At 40.1% G+C, this 22,387-nt stretch overlaps 1 protein-coding gene and 1 pseudogene across 2 annotated transcripts in view; one reads left to right on the forward strand and one right to left on the reverse strand.

Annotated features, from left to right (window-relative positions):
* Nucleotides 1–22,387, reverse strand: part of LOC114511085 (zinc finger protein 14 homolog) — a 56,103-nt gene that overhangs the window by 24,224 nt on the left and 9,492 nt on the right. Inside the window, exon 4 of one of the 2 annotated variants that reach the window (XM_028529726.2) lies at nt 21,913–22,008. The exons of the other annotated variant lie outside the window; for it this stretch is intronic. Within the exon in view, the coding sequence (XP_028385527.1) occupies nt 21,913–22,008 (96 nt within the window). The remainder of the gene's footprint in view (nt 1–21,912; nt 22,009–22,387) is intronic. 2 annotated transcript variants of the gene reach the window in all.
* Nucleotides 7,739–9,661, forward strand: LOC118497769 (annotated as a pseudogene).

The raw sequence follows: 22,387 nt of genomic DNA on the forward strand, positions 1-22,387 counted from the left end.
GACAGCATTGGTGGAGCTGGAGCATTATTATGCTAAGTGAAATAAGTCAGGCAGTAAAAGACCAATACCATATGATCTCACCCATAAGTAGAACCTAATCAACAAAGCAAACAAGCAAGCAAAATGTCACCACAGCCACTGAAATAAAGAACAAACTGACAGTAACCAGTGGGGACAGCAGTGGGAGATAATGGGAGAAAGAAGGGAAGGGGTTGTCAAGGAACGTGTATAAAGGACCCATGGATGAAGCCAAAGGGTGGTACCAGAGATACTGGTGGTGGGAAAATGGAGGCAACTGTATTTGAACAACAATAAATAATGATTAAAAAAAGATTTGAAACTGTACTGAGATATTTTTAATTTTGTTTATGACCCAGGCACTTTCTCTTTTTTAATTTTTATTTTTTACACCATTACAAATGTCTCCATTTTTCCTCCTTTGCCCACCTCTTCCCCACCCCACCTCCTGCTTCCCTCTGCCCATTGACACTGCTGTCTGTGTCAATGGGTTATGCATGTGTTCTTTTGTGAATCCCATTACCTTCTTTCATCAAGTACCCCACTCCTCAATGCCCTCTGACAGCTGTCAATCTGTTCTGTGTGTCCATGCCTCTGTTTCTATTTTGTTCATCAGTTAATTTTGTTCATTAAGTTCCACATATAGTTGAGATTATACGATATTTGTCTTTCACTGACTGCCTTATTTCACTTAGCCTAATAATCTCCAGGTCCATTCATGCTGTCACAAAAGATAAGAGTTCCTTATTTTTTACATTGTGTAGTATTCCTTTGTGTAAATACAGCACAAGTTTTCTGTCCACTTATCTACTGATGGACACTTGGGCTGATTCCAGATCTTGGCTATTGTAAATAATGCTGCTATGAACATAGGAGTGCACATATTCTTTCAAGTTGGTGTTTTGGAATTCTTAGGATATAATCCCAGAAGTGGGATTGCTAGTCAAAGGCAGCTCCATTTTTAATTTTTTGAGGAAATTCTATACTGTTTTCCGCAGTGGCTGCATCAGAGCTGAATCCAAATAGTTTCACAAGTGGCATATCATAGGGAGATCTCAACAGACACAGGGCGAGTTCTTATTTCAGTGAAATAAGGCAGCACCTGACCATAGCTTTTACACTGTGGTTAATCAACCCCATGCATGAAGAGACCAACGTAATCAAAACTCAACTGCAACTACAGTGCTGACATAACCCACACAAGGAATACTCTGGGGCACCCAGCTCAGATGATCAAGGGGCCTGAGCCACTGGGTCAAAGAGGACACCTATTACATAAGGCCATCCTACCAAGGCTTGGAGACCTAACAGATATATCTAATGCACAGAAATAAACACAAACAGGCAGCAAAAATGAGGAAACAAGAATCATGCCCCAAATGAAAGAACGGGAGAAATCTCCAGAGAAAGATCTAAATGAAATGGAGGCAAGAAATTTACTAGATTTCAGGCCCTGGCTGGCGTAGCTCAGTGGATTGAGTGCGGGCTGGGAACCAAAGTGTCCCAGGTTCGATTCCCAGCTAGGGTACATTCCTGGGTTGCAGGCCATAACCTCCAGCAACCGCACATTGATCTCTCTCTCTCTCTCTCTCTCTCTCTCTCTCCCCCTCCCTACCTCCCTTCCCTCTCTAAAAATAAATAAATAAAATATTTTTTTAAAAAAGAAATTTACTAGATTTCAAAAATATGGTTATAAGGATACTCAAGAAACTTAGTGAGAACTTCAAGGAACTCAGTAAGAGCATGAAAAGGCACAGGGAAATCATAGAGAATAAGCAGTTGGAAATGAGGGATATAATACCTGAAGTAAATAATAGACCAAAAGGAATAATCAGTGGTTTGAATGAAGCAGAGGAATGAATCAGCAAATTAGATAAAAAGTAGCAGAAAACCCCAAAGCATCAAAGGGAAAGAATTTTAGAGCTTCCAGTCAAGTGGAGGCATAGGTAAACACACCTCGCCTCCTTGCACAACTATAGCAAAAACTACAACTATACTACAAAACAAATATCACCCAGAACTGTCAGAAAATCAAACTGTGTGGAATTCCAATAAACAAGAATTTAAGAAGCCACATTAATCCAGATGGGTAGGAAAGTCAGTGACTCAGAAGAGACACAGAGAGGTTGAGAGGTGCAGATAGATGCATAGTGTGCAGAGAGGTGAGGAGATGGGAATGGGTGGTCCCACATACATGTGTGGTATATAAAAATCAGGAGGAACACCTTGGGAACAAGGGATCACAGCCCCGAACCATATCACCCAGCCCAGGTTTCCAGTGCCAGGAAGATAGGTCCCCATAACTCCTGGCTGTAAAAACCAGTGGGGGTAAGAATGGAAGAAAACTGGAATTCTCAAGAGACTCCTCTTCAAGTGTCCACAATAGACTTAGGACTCATGCAGACTCACACTCTCTGGGATTCAGCACCAGGGAAACAGCTGGAAGGGAATCAGTGGCATACTGGGAAAAAGTGAAGTGACTGGCAAGAGTGCCAGGAGACGCCTTCCTCCTAGGCAAAACTCCAGAGACTACGCAACTGGCATAGGCCCCTCTCTGAGCACTTCCCCACACACAGCAACAGAGTGTTGACACAGGTTGCCCCACCCTGGTGATTAGCTAAGGCTCTGCCCCATCCAACTTCCCAAAGCACTTTACTAAAATATGCCATGCTGCTAAGACAGGGAGTCAAAGCAGCCCTACCTAATACACAGAAACAAACATAGCAAACATGCCCCAATGAGGAGATGATGAAATATGGCCCAAATGAAAAAACAAAATGAAGCGAGAAGAAAGAAAATAATAAAGATCATAGCAGAAATAAACAAAATAGTCTAAAAATATAATACAAATGATAATAAAACCAAGAGCAGATTCTTTGAAAAGGTTAACAAGATTGACAAGCCTTTAACCAGAATCATTAAGAAATAAAGAGAGGAATCAAATAAATAAAATCAGAAATGGAAGAAAAGAAGTAACAATTGGCACCACAGTAATACAAAAGATTGTAAGAAAATATGAACAACTATATGCTAACAAGTTGGACTATCTGGATGAAATGGATAAATTCCTAGAGACATACACTCTTATAAAACTGAATCAAGAAGAATCAGAAAATCTGAATAGACTGATAACAATTAATGAAATTGAAGCACTAAAAAAAAAAAAATTCCCAAGAAGTAGAAGTCCTGGATTGGATGGCTTCACAAGTGAATTTTACCAAATATTCAAGGAAGTACTAACACTTATCCTTCTCAAACTATTCCAGAAAAATTCAAGAGGAGGGAAGACTCCCAAAATTTATTACAAAACCAGCACTACTCTAAATCCAAAACCAGATAAAGACACTACAAAAAATGAAAATCATAGGCAAAGATCATTGATGAACACAGATGCTAAAATTCTGAACAAAATATTAGCACTGGATCTAGCAAAACATTAAAAAGATCATATACTATGATCAAGTGGGATTTATTCCAGGGATGCAAGGTTAGTACAATATCCACAAATCAATAAATGTGATATACCACATAAACAAAATGAAAAATAAGAATCACATGATTGTATCAATAGATACAGAAAAAGTTTCTGATAAAACCCAACCCCCATTTATGACAAAAACTCTTAGCAGAGGAGGAATAGAGGGAACATGCTTCAACATAATAAAGGCCATATATGACAAACCCACAGCCAGTATCATATTCAAAAGCAAAAACTAAAAGCTTTTCCCTTAAGATCAGGAAGAAGATAGAAATGTCCACTTTCACCACTCGCACTCAACATAATACTGTAAGTTCTAGCTAGGCAATTAGACAAGAAGAAAAAACAAAAAGTATCCAAATTGAAAAAGAAGGGTAAAATTGTCTTTATTTGCAGATGACACGATACTGCATAAACAGAACCCTAAAGATTCAACCTGTAAAGTAGCAAGACACAAATTAATATCCAGATGAGTTACATTTTTATACACCAATAATGAATGATCAGAAAGAGAAACTAAGAAAACAATCCATTTACAATTGCATCAAACAAAATAATTTACCTAGAAATTAATTTAACCAAGGATGTAAAAGACCTGTGCTGGGAAAATTATAAGACACTCCAGAAAGAAAGTGAAGAAAATACAAATAAATGGAAGTATATAACACGTTCATGGATAACATCATTAAAATGTCCATACTACCCAAAGCAATCTATGGATTCAGCATAATTCCTCTCAAGATAACAATGGATTATTTCACAAAGCTAGAAAAATATTCCAAAAATTAATATAGAACCACAAAAGACTGTGAATAGCCACAGTAATCTTCAGAAAGAATATAGTTGGAGGAGTCATGCTATCTGGTATCAATCTGTACTACAAAGCCATAGTAGCAAAAAACAGCATGATCCTGGAATTGAAAGGAGACATACAGACCAATGGAACAGAAGAGAAAGCCCAGAAATAAACTCACACCTTTATGGACAATTAATATTCTTTTTTGTTTTGTTTTGTTTTGTTTTGTTTTAAGGAGAGAGACAGAGAGAGAAAGAAAGAGAAACATCAATGTGCGGTTGCTGGGGGCTGTGGCCTGCAACCCAGACATGTGCCCTGACTGGAAATCGAACCTGCGACACTTTGGTTCGCAGCGCACACTGAATCCACTAAGCTACGCCAGCCAGGGCAACAATTAATATCCTTTAAAAAAGTCAAGAACACACAATAGGGCAAAGACAATCTATTCAATAAATGGTGGTGGGAAAATTGGATGGATACATGCAAAAAAGTGAATCTGGACCACTTCCTTATACTATACACAAGAATAAAGTAAAAAATGGATTAAAGACTTAAATATAAGACACAAAACCATAAAAATCCTAGATTATAACACAGGCAGTAAAATCTCAGACATTACTCATAGTAATATGTTTTCTGATATATCTCCTTGGCCAAGGGAAACAAAAGAAAAAGTAAACAAATGGGACTATATCAAACTAAAAAGTTTTTGCACAGCAAACAAAAAACATCAACAAAATAAACCAACCCTACTGGTCAAAATGGCAGCATAGATAAACACGGCCCACCTCCGTGCACAACCACATCAAAACTACAACTAATCTATACAACCATCATTCAAAACTGTTGGAAACTGAGCTGAATGGAAGTTGTACAACTAAGGCATTAAAGAAGAAATCACATCAAGACTAATGGGGGTGGGGGGGGACTTGGAACTGGCTGGACCCACACTATGTGTGGTAAATAAAAATAGGAAGGGATATCTTAGGAGTGAAGGGTCCCAGCCCCACACCAGGCCCCCCACCCCAGAGTTCCAGTGCCAGAAAGATAAGTCTCCATAACTTCTGCCTATAAAACCCAGTGGGATTGAGGCTGTGAAAGACAAAAACTGCTGGAATCACAGGCAGTCCCTCTTAAAGGGCCCATGTACAGACTTACTTGGACTCACTCCCTATGAAATGCAGAGCCAAAACAGCAGATGGAAAGGCATCAGAGACAAATGGGGAGGAAATGAATTGTCTAGCATTAGGATGAGAGCTGTGGGCCAGGTTTCTCCCATTCAGAAGTGCTGGCAGAAACCACTGATCCTTTTTTGAGCCTCCCTCCACACAGCCACAGAGCTGGCAGGCAGGTGCTATATCTGAGACTCCATTAATCTGGCTCACACTGTTTCCCCCTACCCTGGTGATTCCCTGAGGCTTTGCTGCATCCATTTTCAGGCTCACCCAAGTTACTTCCAGTGACTTTTCCATATGAATGGCTTGTCTTGGCCCATGCTTCATATTTTCCTAAGTTCTCTGAAACAAGCAGCCTCTGGCTTCAGTGAGCCCCATACCTCTTGCTAAATTGCCCAGGCCCAAACCTAGTAGCAGCTGGCCTTTGTTCACAGCTTGGTCTCTCTTGGGTACCTCCAAGCCCAGCACAAGTAGTAGCCATCTGCAGTCACTTTTTAGCTAATGCTGTGTGACCCTGGGCAGAAGACAGGTGGTGGCTGACCTTGGATGTGCCATCAGCAATCAAGGCCCAACTGAAAATGGAGAATGTGCACAGCCCACACAGTGGGTGCACCTTGAGCACCCAGCTTGGGTAGAGAGGAGGCTGTGCCAGTGGATCCTACAGGACACCTACTATATAAGGCCACTTTATCAAGCCTGTGAGACATATTAGCTCTACTTAATACATAAAAACAAACACAGAGAGGCTGCTAAAATTAAGAGACAAAGAAACATGGCCCAAATGAAATAACAGGACAAAACTCCAGGGAAAAAAAAAAAAAAACTAAACTAAATGGAGAAAAGCAATCTATCAGATGCATACTTCAAAACACTGGTTTTCAGGAGGCTCCAGGAACTCACTGAATACTTCAACAGCATAAAAAAGACCCAGGCAGAAATGAAGGTTGCATTAAGTGAAATAAGGAAAAAATCTACAGAAAACCAACAGTGGACAGAATGGAGCCAAGAATCAAAATAACAATTTGAAATACAAGGAAGGAAAAAGCATTCAATCAGAGCAGCAGGACAAAAAAAAAAATTTTTAAAGGATAGGCTTAGGGACATCTTTAAACATACCAAATCACAGGAGTACCAGTAGGAGAAGAGGAAGAAACTGAAACTTATCTGAAAAAAAAATGAAAGAAAGCTTACCTAATTTGGTGAAGGAAACAGACATACAGTCTAGTAAGCACAGAAAGTCCCAAACAAGATGGACCCAAACAGAAGCACACCAAGATGTGTTGTGATTAAAATGCCAAAGGTTAAAAACAGAGACTCTAAAAAGCAGCAAGATAAAAACAACAGGTACCTAAAAGGAGTTCCCATAAGACTGTAGATTTCTCAAAAGAAAATTTGCAGGCTAGAAGGGACTGGCAATAAGTATTCAAAGTGATGAAAAGCAAGGACCTAAAACCTACATTACTGTGTCAGCAAAGTTATCATTTAGAATTGAAGGGCAGATAAAATTCTTCCCAGACAAGGTAAAGCTAAAGGAGTTTATCCTCACCAAACCATTGTTATATGAAATGTTAAAGGGAATGATGTAAGAAAAAGAAGGTAGAAAAATTCACATTAAAATGGTAATAAATTCACAACTATCAACAATTGAATCCAAATAACAAACTAAGCAAACAAGCAGAACAGGAACAGAACCATATATATGGAGATCATCTGGAGGATTATCAGCTGGGAGGGGAAGGAGAAGAACGAAGGAAAAGGTGCAGGGATTAAAAGGCACAAATCAGTAGGTACAGAAGACCAGGGGATGTTAAGAGCAGTGTGGGTAATGGGGTAGCCAAAGAATTTATATGCATGACCCATGGACATGAACGAAGGGAGGTGGTTGCTGGAGGGAACTGAAGGTACTGGGTGGAGGGAGAAAAGGGAGGGAAATTGGGACAACTGTAATAGCATAATCAATAAAATGTATTTAAAAAAGAAAGAAAAAATAATTTTTAAAAAATGAGGATAGTCTCAGGGAACTTTGGAATAACATGAAGCATAACAACATCTGCATCATAGAGATATCAGGAGAGGAGACAGAGCCAGGGATCAAGAACCTGTTTCAAGAAATAACTGAAAACTTCCCTAAGTTGGTGAAGGAAAAACATACCCAAAGCCAAGAAGCACAGAGAGTCCCAAACAGGGGACTACACCAAGACACATCATAATCAAAATGAAAACAGTTAAAGACAGAGAGACTCTTAAAGGCAGGAACAAAAAGGCAGCTAGTTGCCTGCAAGGGAGCTCCCATAAATCTCTAAGCTGACACCTCATCAGAAACATTTCGGGCAAGAAGTATTCCAAGTGTTGAAAGCCAAGAACATGCAACAAGAATACTATACCCAGGTTATCATTTAAATTTGAAGGCCAAATGAAGAGCTTCCCAGACGAAAACAAACAAACAAACAAAATAAACAACCTTAAAGGAGTTCATTACCACCAAGCCAATATTAGAAGAAATTATCAAGTGTCTTCTTTAAGAAGAAGAAATAAATGAAACTCAGAGAAAAGTGGTTACAAAGAATAAATCATGACACATGACCCCCACCATTACATCTTTCAGGCCATCTTTCTCTCTGTAGCTGCCACCACCAGCACAAGCTCCACACCATTCAGCAAGGAGCCCATGTATAGGCTTTCTGTTGAGGTCAGTATCAGCCTCTGTCCAATATGACCCTCAGAAGGAGGTAGAACTCTGTATCTGGATTGAGGGACTCTCAGTTCTGTCTCTCAGTTCTGACTTCTAGAAGAGCCTGAAGGATGGAATTACCCTGTGTATACTCATAAATAAGCTGCAGCCAGGCTCAGTCCCAAGATCAACCAGTCCATGCAAAACTGTCACCAGCTAGAAAACCTCTTTAACTTTATCAAGGCCATGGTCAGCTATGGCATAAACTCTGTGGACCTATTTGAAGCCAGTGACCTGTTTGAGAGTGGAAACATGACACACGTGCAGGGTCTCTTCTGGCTCTAGCAGGAGAGGCCAAGAAAAAGGGACTGCAGAGTCATGTGAAAATTGGAATCAAGTGTCCAGAAAAGCAGATGTGGAACTTTGATAATGCCACCATGAAGGGAGGCCAAAGAATCAGTCAACAAGTGTGCCAGCCAGTCAGGCATGATAGCGTATGGCATGAGAAGGCATCTGTATGACCCTAAGAACCATATCCTGCTGGCCATGAACCACTCAATCATCAGTCTACAAATGGATACCAACAGTGTTCCAGTCAGGTGGGCATGATGGCACTCAGGATCTGGTGGCACATCTATGACACAAAGCTGGAGACTACCAAGTGTGACAACTCCTCCATGTCTCTGCAGATGGGCTACACAAAGGGTGCTAACCAGAGTGGACAGGTCTTTGGCCTAGGCTAACAGATATATGACCCCAAGTATTGCTCAAAAAACCCAGTGGCCAATGGGGCTCCAGGGTCAGCTGGCAACTACCCAAGCCAGGGGAAGGCCCCAGAGCACCCCCTGAATTACCAAGAGGAGGCAGGCTAATGAGGCCCCCCTTTGTGGGGTGTGCCCCCATATCACCACCCCATTTGGGATTTGGGGTTTTTTTGTACTTTCATTTTGCTTTTCTATGTGTTCATCTGCTTCTAGTTGAGGGTCTGTGAAGGCCAGTTCCAGATGCACGTGGAATGGGAGTCCATGACAGGGCACACTGAGGTAGCAAATCTCCCAGCAGGCTTTGGGACAAGCTGGGGTGGGGGAGAAACCTGGGCAGCAAGGCAAATTGGGCCCAAAGAGATTCCAGTTTCTTATGCTCCCTTATCTCTGCTGATCAGTTTGACAGCTTTACAAAAGATCTCAGGCAGCTTTAACAAAAGTAATTTTTGGAGCAGAGGGGGTAGGGAGGATGGAGGGAGGTGCTGGGAAAGAAGTCCCCTGGGCCAAGCCAAAGTCCCCAGATATTTTAGGCATCATAAGAGACTGGATTTCCCCAGGACCAAGGAAACTGAGGCACATATAGAACAATGGAGTTCTAAGTGGTTGAGACAAAGTCAAATCCACTTCTATACTTGACCCTTCTCCCCAACCAAGTACTGCACAGGAAACCCCACTAGGAGGCCCTTCTTTAGACCAGCCCCACCAAGGAGCTCTGGGACCAACAGATAATATACCAAATGCCATAAAAACCTATTTTAGAAAAAAAATGAAAAAACACGGCAATAAATATGTACCTATAAATAATTATTTTAAATGTAAATGGCTTAAATGTTCCACTCAAAGACATAAAGTAGTTTAATGGATAAGAAAACAAGAGCCATATATATGCTGTCTACAAGATACATACAGACTGACAGTAGAAGGATGGAAAAACAGATTTCATGAAAATGAAAAAAAGCTGGGTAGCAATACTTATATCAGACAAAATAGACTTTAAAACAAAGACAGTAACAGTAGACAAAGAAGAACATTACATAATGATAAAAGGAGCAATCCAATAAGAGGATATAACTCTTGTAAATATTTATGCACCTAATGTAGGACAACCTAAATATATCAAGTAAATCTTAATGGACATAAAGGGAGAGACTAACAGAAATACAGTCACAGCAGGGGATTTTAACACCCTACTGACATCAATGATTAGATATTCTAGTCATAAAATTAACAAACAGTGGTCCCCCCAAAAGCTAAAGGAGTTTACCATCACCAAACCGGTATTATATGAAATGTTAAAGGGTCTTAAGAAGATAAAGAAAATAAAAAAAATATGTACAATAAAACAGCAATAAATACATACCTATCAACAATGAATCTAAGAAACAAACAAATAAGCAGATTAGAAACAGAGCACACTGATGATTGCCAGATGGGAGGGGGGGTCAGGAAGATGGGTGAAAAAGGTGAAGGGGAGATTTCTGCCAAAATGGAGGCATAGGTATGGAGATATGCTTTGCCTCCTCACACAACCAAAAGGATAATAACCAATTTAAAAACAAAAAATAACCAGAACGGCCAGAAAATTGAACTGTATGGAAGTCTAAAAAGGAGTTAAAGAAGAAACATTCATCCAGATAGGTAGGAGGGATGGAGACAGGCAGCCGGGATGGAGAGGACTCAGTAAAGCGGCAGCTGGAGCACTGGGGCAAGGGAGGTGGTGGCTGGCAGACCAGGCAAGGCGGCTGCTGGCGAAGTGCGCAGTCCCACATTTGTGTGTGGATAAACTGGGAGGAACAACTGGAGAGCAACAGAGACTGCACAACCCAGGGTTCCAGTGCAGGGAAATAAAGCCTCAAAACCTCTGACTGAAAAAACCTCTGACTGAAAAAACCTGTGGGGGTTGCAGCGGCAGGAGAAACTCCAGCCTCACAAGAGAGTTCACTGGAGAGATCCACAGGGTTCTAGAATGTATACAAAACTACTCCCTGGGAATCACCACAAGGGCGCCATTTGCTTGTGGGTGGCAAGGGAAGTGACTGAAAGCCAGCCAAGAGTCAAGCAAGTGGCATCGCTCCCTCTTAGACCCCTCCTCCACATACAGTGCTACAACTCAGCAACCTCAATTGACCTACCCTAGCAACTAACTAAGGCTCCACCCCTTACTACATAATGGGTGCACTGAGAAAAAGAAATACATGGTTCAAATGAAAGAACAGATCAAAGCTGCAGAAAAAAATACAACTAAGCGATGAAGAGATAGCCAACCCATCAGGTGCACAGTTCAAAACACTGGTAATCAGGATGCTCACACAAATGGTTGAATATTGTCACAAAATAGAGGAAAAAGTGAAGGCTATGAAAAGTGAAATAAAGGAAAATATACAGGGAACCAACAGTGACGAGAAGGAAACTGGGATTCAAATCAATGGTATGGAGCAGAAAGAAGAAATAAACATTCCACCAGAACAGAGTGAAGAAACAAAAATACAAAAAAAAATGAGGAGAGGCTTAGGAACCTCCAGGACAACTTTAAATGTTCCAACATCCAAATCATAGGGGTGCCAGAAAGAGAAAAGGAACAGCAAGAAACGGAAAACTTATTTGAAACAATAATAAAGGAGAACTTCCCCAATCTAGCAAAGGAAATAGACTTCCAGGAAGTCCAGGAAGCTCAGAGAGTCCCAAAGAAGTTGGATCCAAGGAAGCACACAGCAAGGCACATCATAATTACATTAGCCAAGATTAAAGATAAGGAGAGAGTCTTAAAAGCAGCAAGAGAAAAGGAGACAGTTACCTACCAGCTAATTCCCATACTACTACCAGCTGATTTCTAAAAAAAAAAAAGAAAACCTTGCAGGCAAGAAGGGGCTGGAAAGAAGTATTTGAAGTCATGAAAGGCAAGGACCTCCATCCAAGATAATTCTATCCAGGAAACCTATCATTTAGAATGGAAGGGTAGATAAAGTGCTTCCCAGATAAGGTCAAGTTAAAGCAGCTCATCATCACCAAGCCCGTATATGGAATGTGAAAGGGAGTTACTAAGAAAAAGAAGAAGATCAAAAATACGAACAGTAAAATGACAACAAATTCACAACTATCAACAACTGAACCTAGAAAAACAAAAAAAAAATCTTAAATGAACTAAACAAACAACTAGAACAGGAACAGATTCACAGTAATAGTGATCACATGGAGGGTTATCAGTGGGGATGCAGAGGGGGCAGAATGGGGGAAAAGGTATGGGAAATCAGAAGCATAAATGGTAGGTACAAAACAAACAGGGGGAGGTTAAGAATAGTATAGGAAATGGAGAAGCCAAAGAACTTATATGTATGACCAATGGACATGACCTAAGGTTGGGGAATGATGGTAGGAGAGGGTTACAGGGCAGAAGGAAATAAAAGGGAGGAAAAATATGGGACAAGTGTAATAGCATAATCAATAAAGTATATTTAAAAAAGAAAAAGAAAGAAAAAGGTGAAGGGTTTAAGAATTCAGTTACAAATTGGTAGTTACAGAATAGTCATGGGGATGTAAAGTACAGTATAGGGAATAGAGCAGTCAAAAAACATATATGCAGGGCACATGGAAATAGACAATGATGTAAGGATTGCCTGATGGAGTGGTGGTGGCTGGGTAATGGGGAACAAATGGAGAAAATTTGGGACAACTGTAATAGCATACACAATAAAATATAATTAAAAATAAAAATGGAGAGACATTCCATGTTTAAAAATAAATAAACCAACAACCCACTGAAAGGAAGAACAAATTCATCAATTATACATCTGACAATGGATTAATATCCAACATTTATAAAGAAGCAATACAACTCACCACCAAAAAAAACCCCAAATAATCCAATTGAAAAATGGGCATAGGGCCTGAACAGACATTTCTCCAAAGAGGACATAGAAATGGCCAATCTACATATGAAAAGATGCTCATTGTTACTAATCATCAGGGAAATGCAAATTAAAACCACAATGACATATTACTTCACACCTGTCAGAACAGCTGCAATCCATAAATCAACAAACAATAACTGTAAGTGAGGATGTGAAGAAAAGGGAATCCTAGTGCACTCTTGGTGGGAATGCAGATTGGTGCAGCCTCTGTGGAAACCAGTACAGGGTTCCCACAAAAACTTAAAAATGGAATTGCATTGTGATCCAATGATTACACCTTTGGCAATATAGCCAAAGAAACCTGAATCACTAATTCTAAAGAACCTATATATATCCTTATTTCACAGCAGCATTATTTACAATAGCCAAGATTTGGAAGCAGCCCAAAGTGCTCATCAGTACATTAGTGGATAAAAAAACTATGGGACATTACACAATGGAACACTACCCGACTTTAAAAATAAAATCTAACTTTTCCAATAACATGAATGGACCTGGAGAGTATTATGTTAACAGAAATAAGTTAGTAAGAAAAAGACAAATACCATATGGTTTCACTTGTATGTACAATCTAATAACAAAACAAAACAAAAAAATGAAACAGAAAGAGTCACAGATACAGAGAACAGAGTGACATCTCCCATTGGCAGGGGTGGGAGCGAGGATTGGAGGACTGAGTGAAAAAAAATGATGGAATTAAGCAAAAAAAAAAAAGAGAGAAAAGAAAAGAAAGAAAAAAATCCAAAACTCACAGACACAGACAACAGTATGGAATTACCAGAGAGAAAAAGTGAGAAAAGGTGAAAAGGGCAAAGTGGGGATAAATAGTGACAGAACTGACTTGACTTTGGATGGTGAACACACAAAATATACAGATGTTATTATAGAATTGTACACTTGAAACATATAATTGTATTAACCAATGTCATCCTAATAAATTCAATAAAAATTATTTTTAAATGAACACAAAATAAAGATAATTTCAAATAAGACCTAGGAGAACTCATTGTTACCAGGTACAATAAAAGAAATACTAAAGGAAGTTCTTCAAGTAGAGAAAATCATTCTACATAGAAGCATTGCAATAGAGAAAAGAATAAGGAGCAAAGGTAAAATAAACAGGCCATTTTAAATAAGTATTGACAATTAATGTAAATTAATGCTATGGAGGAATTAAAATGTATATGGAATTAAGATACACGATGACAGCACAAAAAAGGGGGTGATGCATAAAAGGAATTAAAATGTTTTTTAATATATTTTATTGATTATGCTATTACAGTTGTCCCATTCCCCCTTCACTCCCCTCCACCCTGCACACCCTCTCCCACCCACATTCCCCCCTTTTAATTCATGTCCATGTGTCATAAGTTCTTTAGCTTCTACACTTCCCATACTATTCCTGCCCTATTTTCCACCTACCATCTATGCTACTTATTCTCCATACCTTTCCCCACCCTCTCCTCCTCCCACTCCCCTATTGCTACCCCTCCATGTGATCTCCATTTCTGTGGTTCTGTTCCTGTTCTAGTTGTTTGCTTAGTTTCTTTTGGTTTTGTTTCAGGTGTGGTTATTAATAATTGTGAGTTTGCTGTCCTTCTACTATACATGTTTTTTAATCTTCTTTTTCTTAGATAAGTCCCTTTAACATTTCATAAAATAAGGGCTTAGTGATGATGAACTCCTTGAACTTCACCTTATCTGAGAAGCACTTGATCTGTCTTTCCATTCTAAACGATAGTTTTGCTGGATAGAGCAATCTTAGATGTAGGTCCTTGCCTTTCATGACTTGGAATACCTCTTTCCAGCCCCTTCTTGCCCATAAGGTCTCTTTTGAGAAATCAGCTGACAGTCTGATGGGAACTCCTTTGTAGGTTACTGTCTCCTTATCTCCTGCTGCTTCTTGGATTCTCTCCTTCATTTTCACCTTGGCTAATGTAATTCTGATGTGCCTTGGTGTGTTCCTTCTTGGGTCCAACTTCTTTGGGACCCTCTGAGCTTCCTGGACTTCCTGGAAGCCTATTTCCTTTGCCAGAATGGGGAAGTTCTCCTCTACTATTTGTTCACATAGGTTTTCCACTTGTTGCTCTTCCTCTTCTCCTTCTGGTACCCCTATAATTCAGATGTTGGAACGTTTAAAGATGTCCCGGAGGCTCCTAAGCCTCTCCTCATTTTTTTGAATTCTTATTTGTTCATTCTTTTCCGTGTGGTTGTTTCTTTCTTCCTTCTGGCCCACTCCATTGATGTGAGACCCAGCTTTCTTTCCATCACTATTGGTTCCCTGTGTATTTTTCTTCATTTCACTTATTGTAGCCTTCAATTTTTCATCTAATTTGCAACCAAAATCAACCAATTCTGTGAGCTTCCTGATTACCAGTGTTTTGAACTGTGCATCTGACAGTTTATCTATCTGTCGGTCACTTAAAAGGATATGTTCTGGGGCTTTCATTTGGTCTTCTGTTTGAGCCATCTCTCTCTCTTTTCTTTTCCCCCTTTGGTCTGCCCATGCCTGTTACAGTGAGGGGTGGAGTCTTAGGTGTTCACCAAGGCGGGGCACCCCAGTCCCTGGGTTGTGACGCTGTATGTGGGGGTGGGGCCGAGGGAACAATGGCACTTGCTCCGTTCTTCATGAGACCTCAGTCCCTTCTGCTGCTTCCCCCGAGCAAACTGGGCCTCTCTGTTGCTAATTCCCATGTGGATGGGCTTGTGCACCCCATAGGACCCTCCAAGGACCTCTCCTATGAGGCTGGGTGTCTCTCTGTGCACCTCAACCCCCACAGGTGTCCTCATTCAGTGCCCCAAGGCTCTATTTACCAGCGCTGGGATCCTGGGTTGCGTGCAGTGCCTTGCTTCACAATCGCCACCTCACTAGGTCTGCCAGTTGCCACCCCTCGGCTGGGGTCTGCCAGCTGCCGCTTGCGCACTCAGGATCCACCCGCTGTGGTCTTGCACACCCTGGATGCCTCTCTCGCCCCTGGATGCCTTACACGCCCGGTCCCAACGCTCTCTGCTCTCCAAGCCAGGACCCGCGCCCTGTTGCCTGACTCCGCCCCTTCTACAGGTCTGGATGAATGGGTCTATTTCAGCTTCTTGGTTGTCCGACTTCCATTCAGATCAATTTTCTGTCAGTTCTGGTTGTTATTCTGTTTCTAAATTGTTTCTGTACCTATCTTGGTTGTGCGACAAGGTACAGTGCATCCACCTATGCCTTCATCTTGGCCAGAAGTCCAAAATGTTTTTAAGACTGCTACAGCCCTGGCTGGTATAGCTCAGTGGATTGAGCGCAGGCCTGTGAACCAAAAGGTTGCCAGTTGGATTTCTAGTCAGAGCACATGCCAAGTCCCCAGGCTGGGGATGGGGGGCCAGGGAGAGAGAACCACGCATTGATGTTTCTCTCCCTCTCTTTTTCCTTCCCTTCTCCTCTGTCTAAAAATAAATAAATAAATTATTATTTTTTAAAAAGACTGCTATAATATTAGGAAAGGTATAAAGGAACTAGTTTAAGGACAATGTAGTAAGTACAGAATGCATATGTTAATCTCTTCGGGCAACCACAAGAAGAAAAGTAAAAGTATGTATAACTACATTCTAAAAAGACAGAAGCTGAAATAAAAATATTTGATTAATCCAAAAAAAAGGCAGGAGAGAAAACAAAAAAAGAAAATGTTGAACAAATAAAAGAAATTAGGAGAGTGGTAAATTCAAACCCAAATATATATGAAAATTATTTAAATGTAGATAGATAAAATACATCAATTAAAATACAAAGATGTGCCTTATCCACATCTGAGGAGGGAGGCTGTGTGAGGAGTCCAATCTGGGTATAGAGGACATACGGGTCAGCCTAATGCCTGTCGCTGGAGTCCAAAAGACTTGAGAAAAGTATACATGCAGAGGAGCAGCCTAGTATGTACTAGGCAAATATACGATGAATCTAACGTATCTCTACCAGTACTGAAAATGGGTGCTGAGCTAGAGGTGCCACCTAAAATCCTAAAGCCCCCACAGCTATTGCTTGGGTGATAGGGGAAGCAGAGCAGGGCCCTTGAGAGCTACTTTGCATATCTGAAGAACTTGGCCAGTGTTTTAGTAATGTTAAAAGCTGTGTCTGCTCAGAACCAGAGAGATGGAGTCTGTAGGAACAGCTTGGAGGGACCACACAGGGCCAGACTAACAAAGGTAGCTGAGAAAGGCAAAAGAAATCTGATTACTGGCAGGTGTAACCCAGTGGGGGAGGAGTTGGAAATGGGGTTACAGAGGAAAATTTGCACTAGGATTTAAACCCATGCGGTTTAACCATGGGTTTTGTAGTGGAGCGGCGGCTCACTCTTTGCAATGCAGCTGGGGAAGGAGAAGCCTCTTGACCATGTAGCAGCAGTGCAGGGTTTTGGCCACACAGTTTGAAAGAATGCAGACGGGCTCCCACAGGCCCACCATGAGGAAGTTACATGTGGTTTTATATAAAGAAAGGGAACCTAGCCAAGCTATGGGCTATTTTCTTTTCCTGAGATATGGTACCCTTGACTGGCCTGGTTTGGCAAGGGGAGGCAAGATTGTGTGGGTATCGTCGGTGTTTTAAAGGAAATTTGGGACTTAATGGTGACATTCTGCCACTATTCTGAACCTGTATAACTTTTGAATAAATAGTTCCTTCCCTTTTTACCAAACTCTGGCATTGAGAGGCGCAGTTTTTATTGGTGGTGGGCAAAAAGAAACCACAGTAATAGAATCTAGTTCGGGAAGATGGGAGTTTCTGTAATACTACCATTCTAATCAAAACTACTATCATCTTCTATTGTGACAAATGAAATAGGTGACTAATTAATTGGTCTTCTTACTGCCCATCTTGCCCCTATTCAATCTGTTCTACAATGCAATAACTATAAGACAAATCAACTCACATCATTCTTCTTCTCAAAAATCTCCAACTGATTTCTATCCCACTTAAAAGTCCCATGCCTTCCCCTATAATATGCACACCTTTACATGTTATAGACCTTGCCTGACTTTCTGACTTCATCTTGTTATTCTACTTTTAACTTACCTTTTGAATAATCATCCTCATCATCCTGGCCTTCTTGCTGTTCCTCAAACATACAGGGCTTCTGTCACCCAATCCAAGGCCTTGGCATTTGGTATTCTATCAGGACTGCTCTTGATCTAGATATTCCTATGGCCTGACTTCTTTTTCATGTCACCACTCATATATCACCTGCTCAAAAAGCCAATTTCTATTCCCTTGTCTTCTCACTTTTTTGAAGAAGAAGCTCAATATCTTTATTCAATAATGGTAATAATATAATGTTCTGTTTTTATATGCCTTTTTTTCAATTGCAGGTTGTTGACATAGTTATGTTAATATATATTAACTGACATAAATTATATTATTATATTCACTTTTCTTAATACTGTCACTACCTAACAATATTTATTATTCATTTACAAGTTGTGTAATGTAAGCTATTAAATGTAATGTAAACTGTATGTAATGTAAGCTATTAATTCCTATTAAAATGTAAGCAACATGACTCCTGGGACCTATCACTCCTGTTCACAATTGCCCCACTAGTGTCTACAGTACAGAGCACTCAAGTATTTGGTGGATGAATAATAACTATATTTTTAGTAAGTGAAAGATATAAATCAAATAATCAAAATAGAAGTTGTAAAGAAATTGGATCACATACAGATATTACTATGGACTGAATTGTGTCCTCCCCCAAAATTCACACATTGATACCCTAAGTCCCAATGTAACTGTACTTGAAGATAGTGTTTTTCATTGTAATTTAGGTTAAATAAAGTCATAAGAATGAATTACTAATCAGATATAACTGGTGGTCTTATAAGGGGAAGGCAGAATTACACTGATCACATTCTTAATATTAAACCAAGCTTGCATTTCTGGGATAAACCTTACTGGATCATTATTTTTATGACTTAGACTTGATAATACCATTTTGGTCTAGAGTTAATTATAAATTTAACCAAATCTGAATCTAAGGACCTTTGGATTCATAATTTCATGTCATACTTATCTGTTAAGCAGGACTCTTCATTTCTAATCTAGATGTGATTACATTATTGGATGAAGGAAAGGAGCCAGGAAGGGTTGTGAGGGAAAGGACAAGAAGACACTACCTTGGTGAGTGAGGCTTAGCAGGCATGGGGAAGTCATTATTTCAGGTAATAGTCATTACCTGAATCTAATTTGGTAATATTTTGTTAATTTTTTAAAAAATATACTTTATTGATTATGCTATTACAATTGTCCCATTCTCCACCTTCATTCCCCTCCACCCTGCACCTCTCCCACCCACATTCCCCCCTTTTAATTCATGTCCATGTGTCATAAGTTCTTTAGCTTCTACATTTCCCATACTATTCTTGCCCTCCCCCGTCTATTTTCTACCTACTATCTATGCTACTTATTCTCTGTACCGTTTCCCCCTCTCTCCTCCTCCCATTCCCCTGTTGCTACCATGTGATCTCCATTTCTGTGGTTCTGTTCCCATTCTAGTTGTTTGCTTCGTTTCTTTTGGTTTTTGTTTTAGGTGTAGTTGTTAATAATTGTTGAGTTTGCTGTCATTTTATTATACATGTTTTTTATCTTCTTTTTCTTAGATAAGTCCCTTTAACATTTCATAAAATAAGGGCTTAGTGATGATGAACTCCTTGAACTTCACCTTATCTGAGAATCACTCAATCTGCCCTTCCATTCTAAATGATAGCTTTGCTGGATAGAGCAAGGATGTAGGTCCTTGCCTTTCATGACTTGGAATACTTCTTTCTAGCCCCTTCTTGCCTTCAAGGTCTCTTTTGAGAAATCAGCTGACAGTCTGATGGGAACTCCTTTGTAGGTAACTTTCTCCTTATCTCCTACTGCTTCTAGTATCCTCTCCTTCATTTTTACCTTGGCTAATGTAATTCTGATGTGCCTTGGTGTGTTTCTCCTTGGATCCAACTTCTTTGGGACTCTCTGAGCTTCCTGGACTTCCTGGAAGTCTATTTCCTTTGCCAGATTGGAGAAGTTCTCCTCTACTATTTGTTCAAATAAGTTTTCCACTTGTTGCTCTTCCTTTTCCCCTTCTGGTACCCCTATAATTCAGATGCTGGAACATTTAAAGATGTCCTGGAGGTGCCTAAGCCTTTCCTCATTTTCTGAATTCTTGTTTCTGAATTCTTTTCTGTTTGGTTGTTTCTTTCTTACTTCTGGTCCACTCCATTGATGTGAAACCCAGCTTCCTTTCCATCACTATTGGTTCCCTGTGTATTTTTCTTCATTTCACTTATTGTAGCCTTCATTTTTTCATCTAATTTGCAACAAAAATCAACCAATTCTGTGAGCATCCTAATCACCAGTGCTTTGAACTGTGCCTGTGATAGGTTCGCTATTTCTTCATTACTTAGTTGTATTTGCTGTGGAGCTTTGATCTGTTCTTCCATTTGGGCCATTTTTTTGTCTTGACACACCTGTTATGTATGAGGGGTGAAGCCTTAGGTGTTCACCAGGGCGGGGCACCCCAGTCACTGGGTTGTGACACTGTATGTGGTGGCAGGGTCCAAGAGGGAACAATGGAGCCTGCTCCACTCTCTGTTGGATCCCAGTCCCCTCCACCGCTTTCCCCAAGCAAACAGGGCGCTTCTGGTGCTGATTCCTGTGTGGGTGGGCCTCTGTATGTTCCAGGACCCTGTGGGTCTCTCCAATGAACTCTCTGTGAGGCTGGGAGTTTCTCCCTGCGCCTCAACCCCACAGGTGTTTTCAATGGGTGTTTCAAGGCCTTATTTCCTGGCGCTGGAACTCTGGGCTGCATGGTCTGTCTCACTCTCCAGTTTCACCTGGTTTATCTGCGCTCAAATGTGGGACTGCCTGCTCAGCCAGCCACCTGGTATACAGTGCCTCACTTCACAGTTGCCACCTCACTGGGTCTGCCCCTTGTCAACCGGCACCTGGAGTCTGCCAGCCACCACCTGCACGCCCAGGGTCTGCCCGCTGCCATTTTGCGTACCTAGGGTGCCTTGCGTGCCCAGTGCCACAACCTCTCTCCGCCTGGCCATCCGACTGTACCCAGCCTACCAGTCTGGATGAATGTGTCTATTTTAACTCCTTGGTTGTCAGACTTCCATACAGTTCAATTTTCTGTCAGTTCTGGTTGTTATTTTGTTTCTAAATTGCTGTTGTCCTTATTTTGGTTGTGTCAGGAGGCACAGTGTGTCTACCTACGCCTCCATCTTGGCCATAAGTCTTTTGTTAAAATTTTTATAACTATGTTCATAAAGGATATGGGTTTGTGACTTTTGTTTTTTGGTAAAATCTTTGTATAAGAGTTATGTGGTCTCATAAAATGAATTGGAAGTTGCTCTTTCCTTTCTACAGAAGTCTGTGTAATACTGCTTTAATTTCTTAAATATTTAATATAATTCACCAGTGAAACTGTCAGAGCCTGGCATTTTCTTTGTGGAAATATTTCCACAAAGGAATATGTGGGAATAAAATTAATTCAATTACTTTAACAAATATAAAGGTTTTCCATGTGTTCTTTTTATCTTGTGTCAGTTCTAGTAAGTTGTATTTTTCAACTTCATTGAATTTTTCAATTTAAATCTGTCAAAGTCACTAGCAGAAAGTTATTCACAATATTCTCTTATTATTCTTTTAATGGCTATAGGATTTGAAGTGAAAACCTCTCTTCCATTCCTGACAGTAATTTATGTTGTCTTTTCCTCTTGATTAGTCATGCTCACTGTTTAACAACTTTGCTGATCTTTTCAAGAAATTAACTTTGGCTTTATTAATTGTCTTTACTTCTCTTTTTATTTTATTGATTTCAGCTTTTATATTTATTATTTTTTCTTCTACTAAGAATAGTTCTTCTCTTTGAAATGGGAGAGAAATATGAGAGACATGAAAAAGAGAGGTGTAACAAAGTTTCTTTGTTAGTGTAGGCTTAAAAGATTTTAATTTGGTTCTTAGGACTCAGGCTTTTCCTCCACAAGTCATGGAGAAATCCACAAAAACAACGAAAGGTTATGCCTTTAGCCTAACCTGCTTGGCTATTACCTGAAGTAATGACTTCCCCATGCCTGCTAAGCCTCACTCACCAAGGTAGAGTCTTCTTGTCCTTTCCCTCAAAACCCTTCCTGGCTCCTTTCCTTCATCCAATAATGTAATCACATCTAGATTAGAAATGAAGAGTCCTGCTTAACAGATAAGTATGACATGAAATTATGAGCCCAAAAGTCCTTAGATTCAGATTTGGTTAAGTTTATAATTAACTCTAGACCAAAATGGTATTTTATCAAGTCTAAGAGTAAAGAAATGAAAAATGTTGAAGAATACATTAAGATAACCTCAGAACCATAAGAATAGACACCAGATCATTAAGAACAGGCCTAACATGATTTAAACTCACACAAGCTGTTGAGTGGCAGTCTTGTGTAATGGTTTAGTAACAAAATCTGGATTCAGACTGCCTGGGTTCACATACTACTTTTGTTGCTGTGTTACCTTCGTGCCTAAGTTTTATCATCAGAAATGAAGATAAAAATAGTATATTCCTCATAGAGTTGGGAGAAT

Source organism: Phyllostomus discolor, chromosome 12 (assembly GCF_004126475.2).
Source record: "Phyllostomus discolor isolate MPI-MPIP mPhyDis1 chromosome 12, mPhyDis1.pri.v3, whole genome shotgun sequence".
Classification (NCBI taxonomy): domain Eukaryota; kingdom Metazoa; phylum Chordata; class Mammalia; order Chiroptera; family Phyllostomidae; genus Phyllostomus; species Phyllostomus discolor.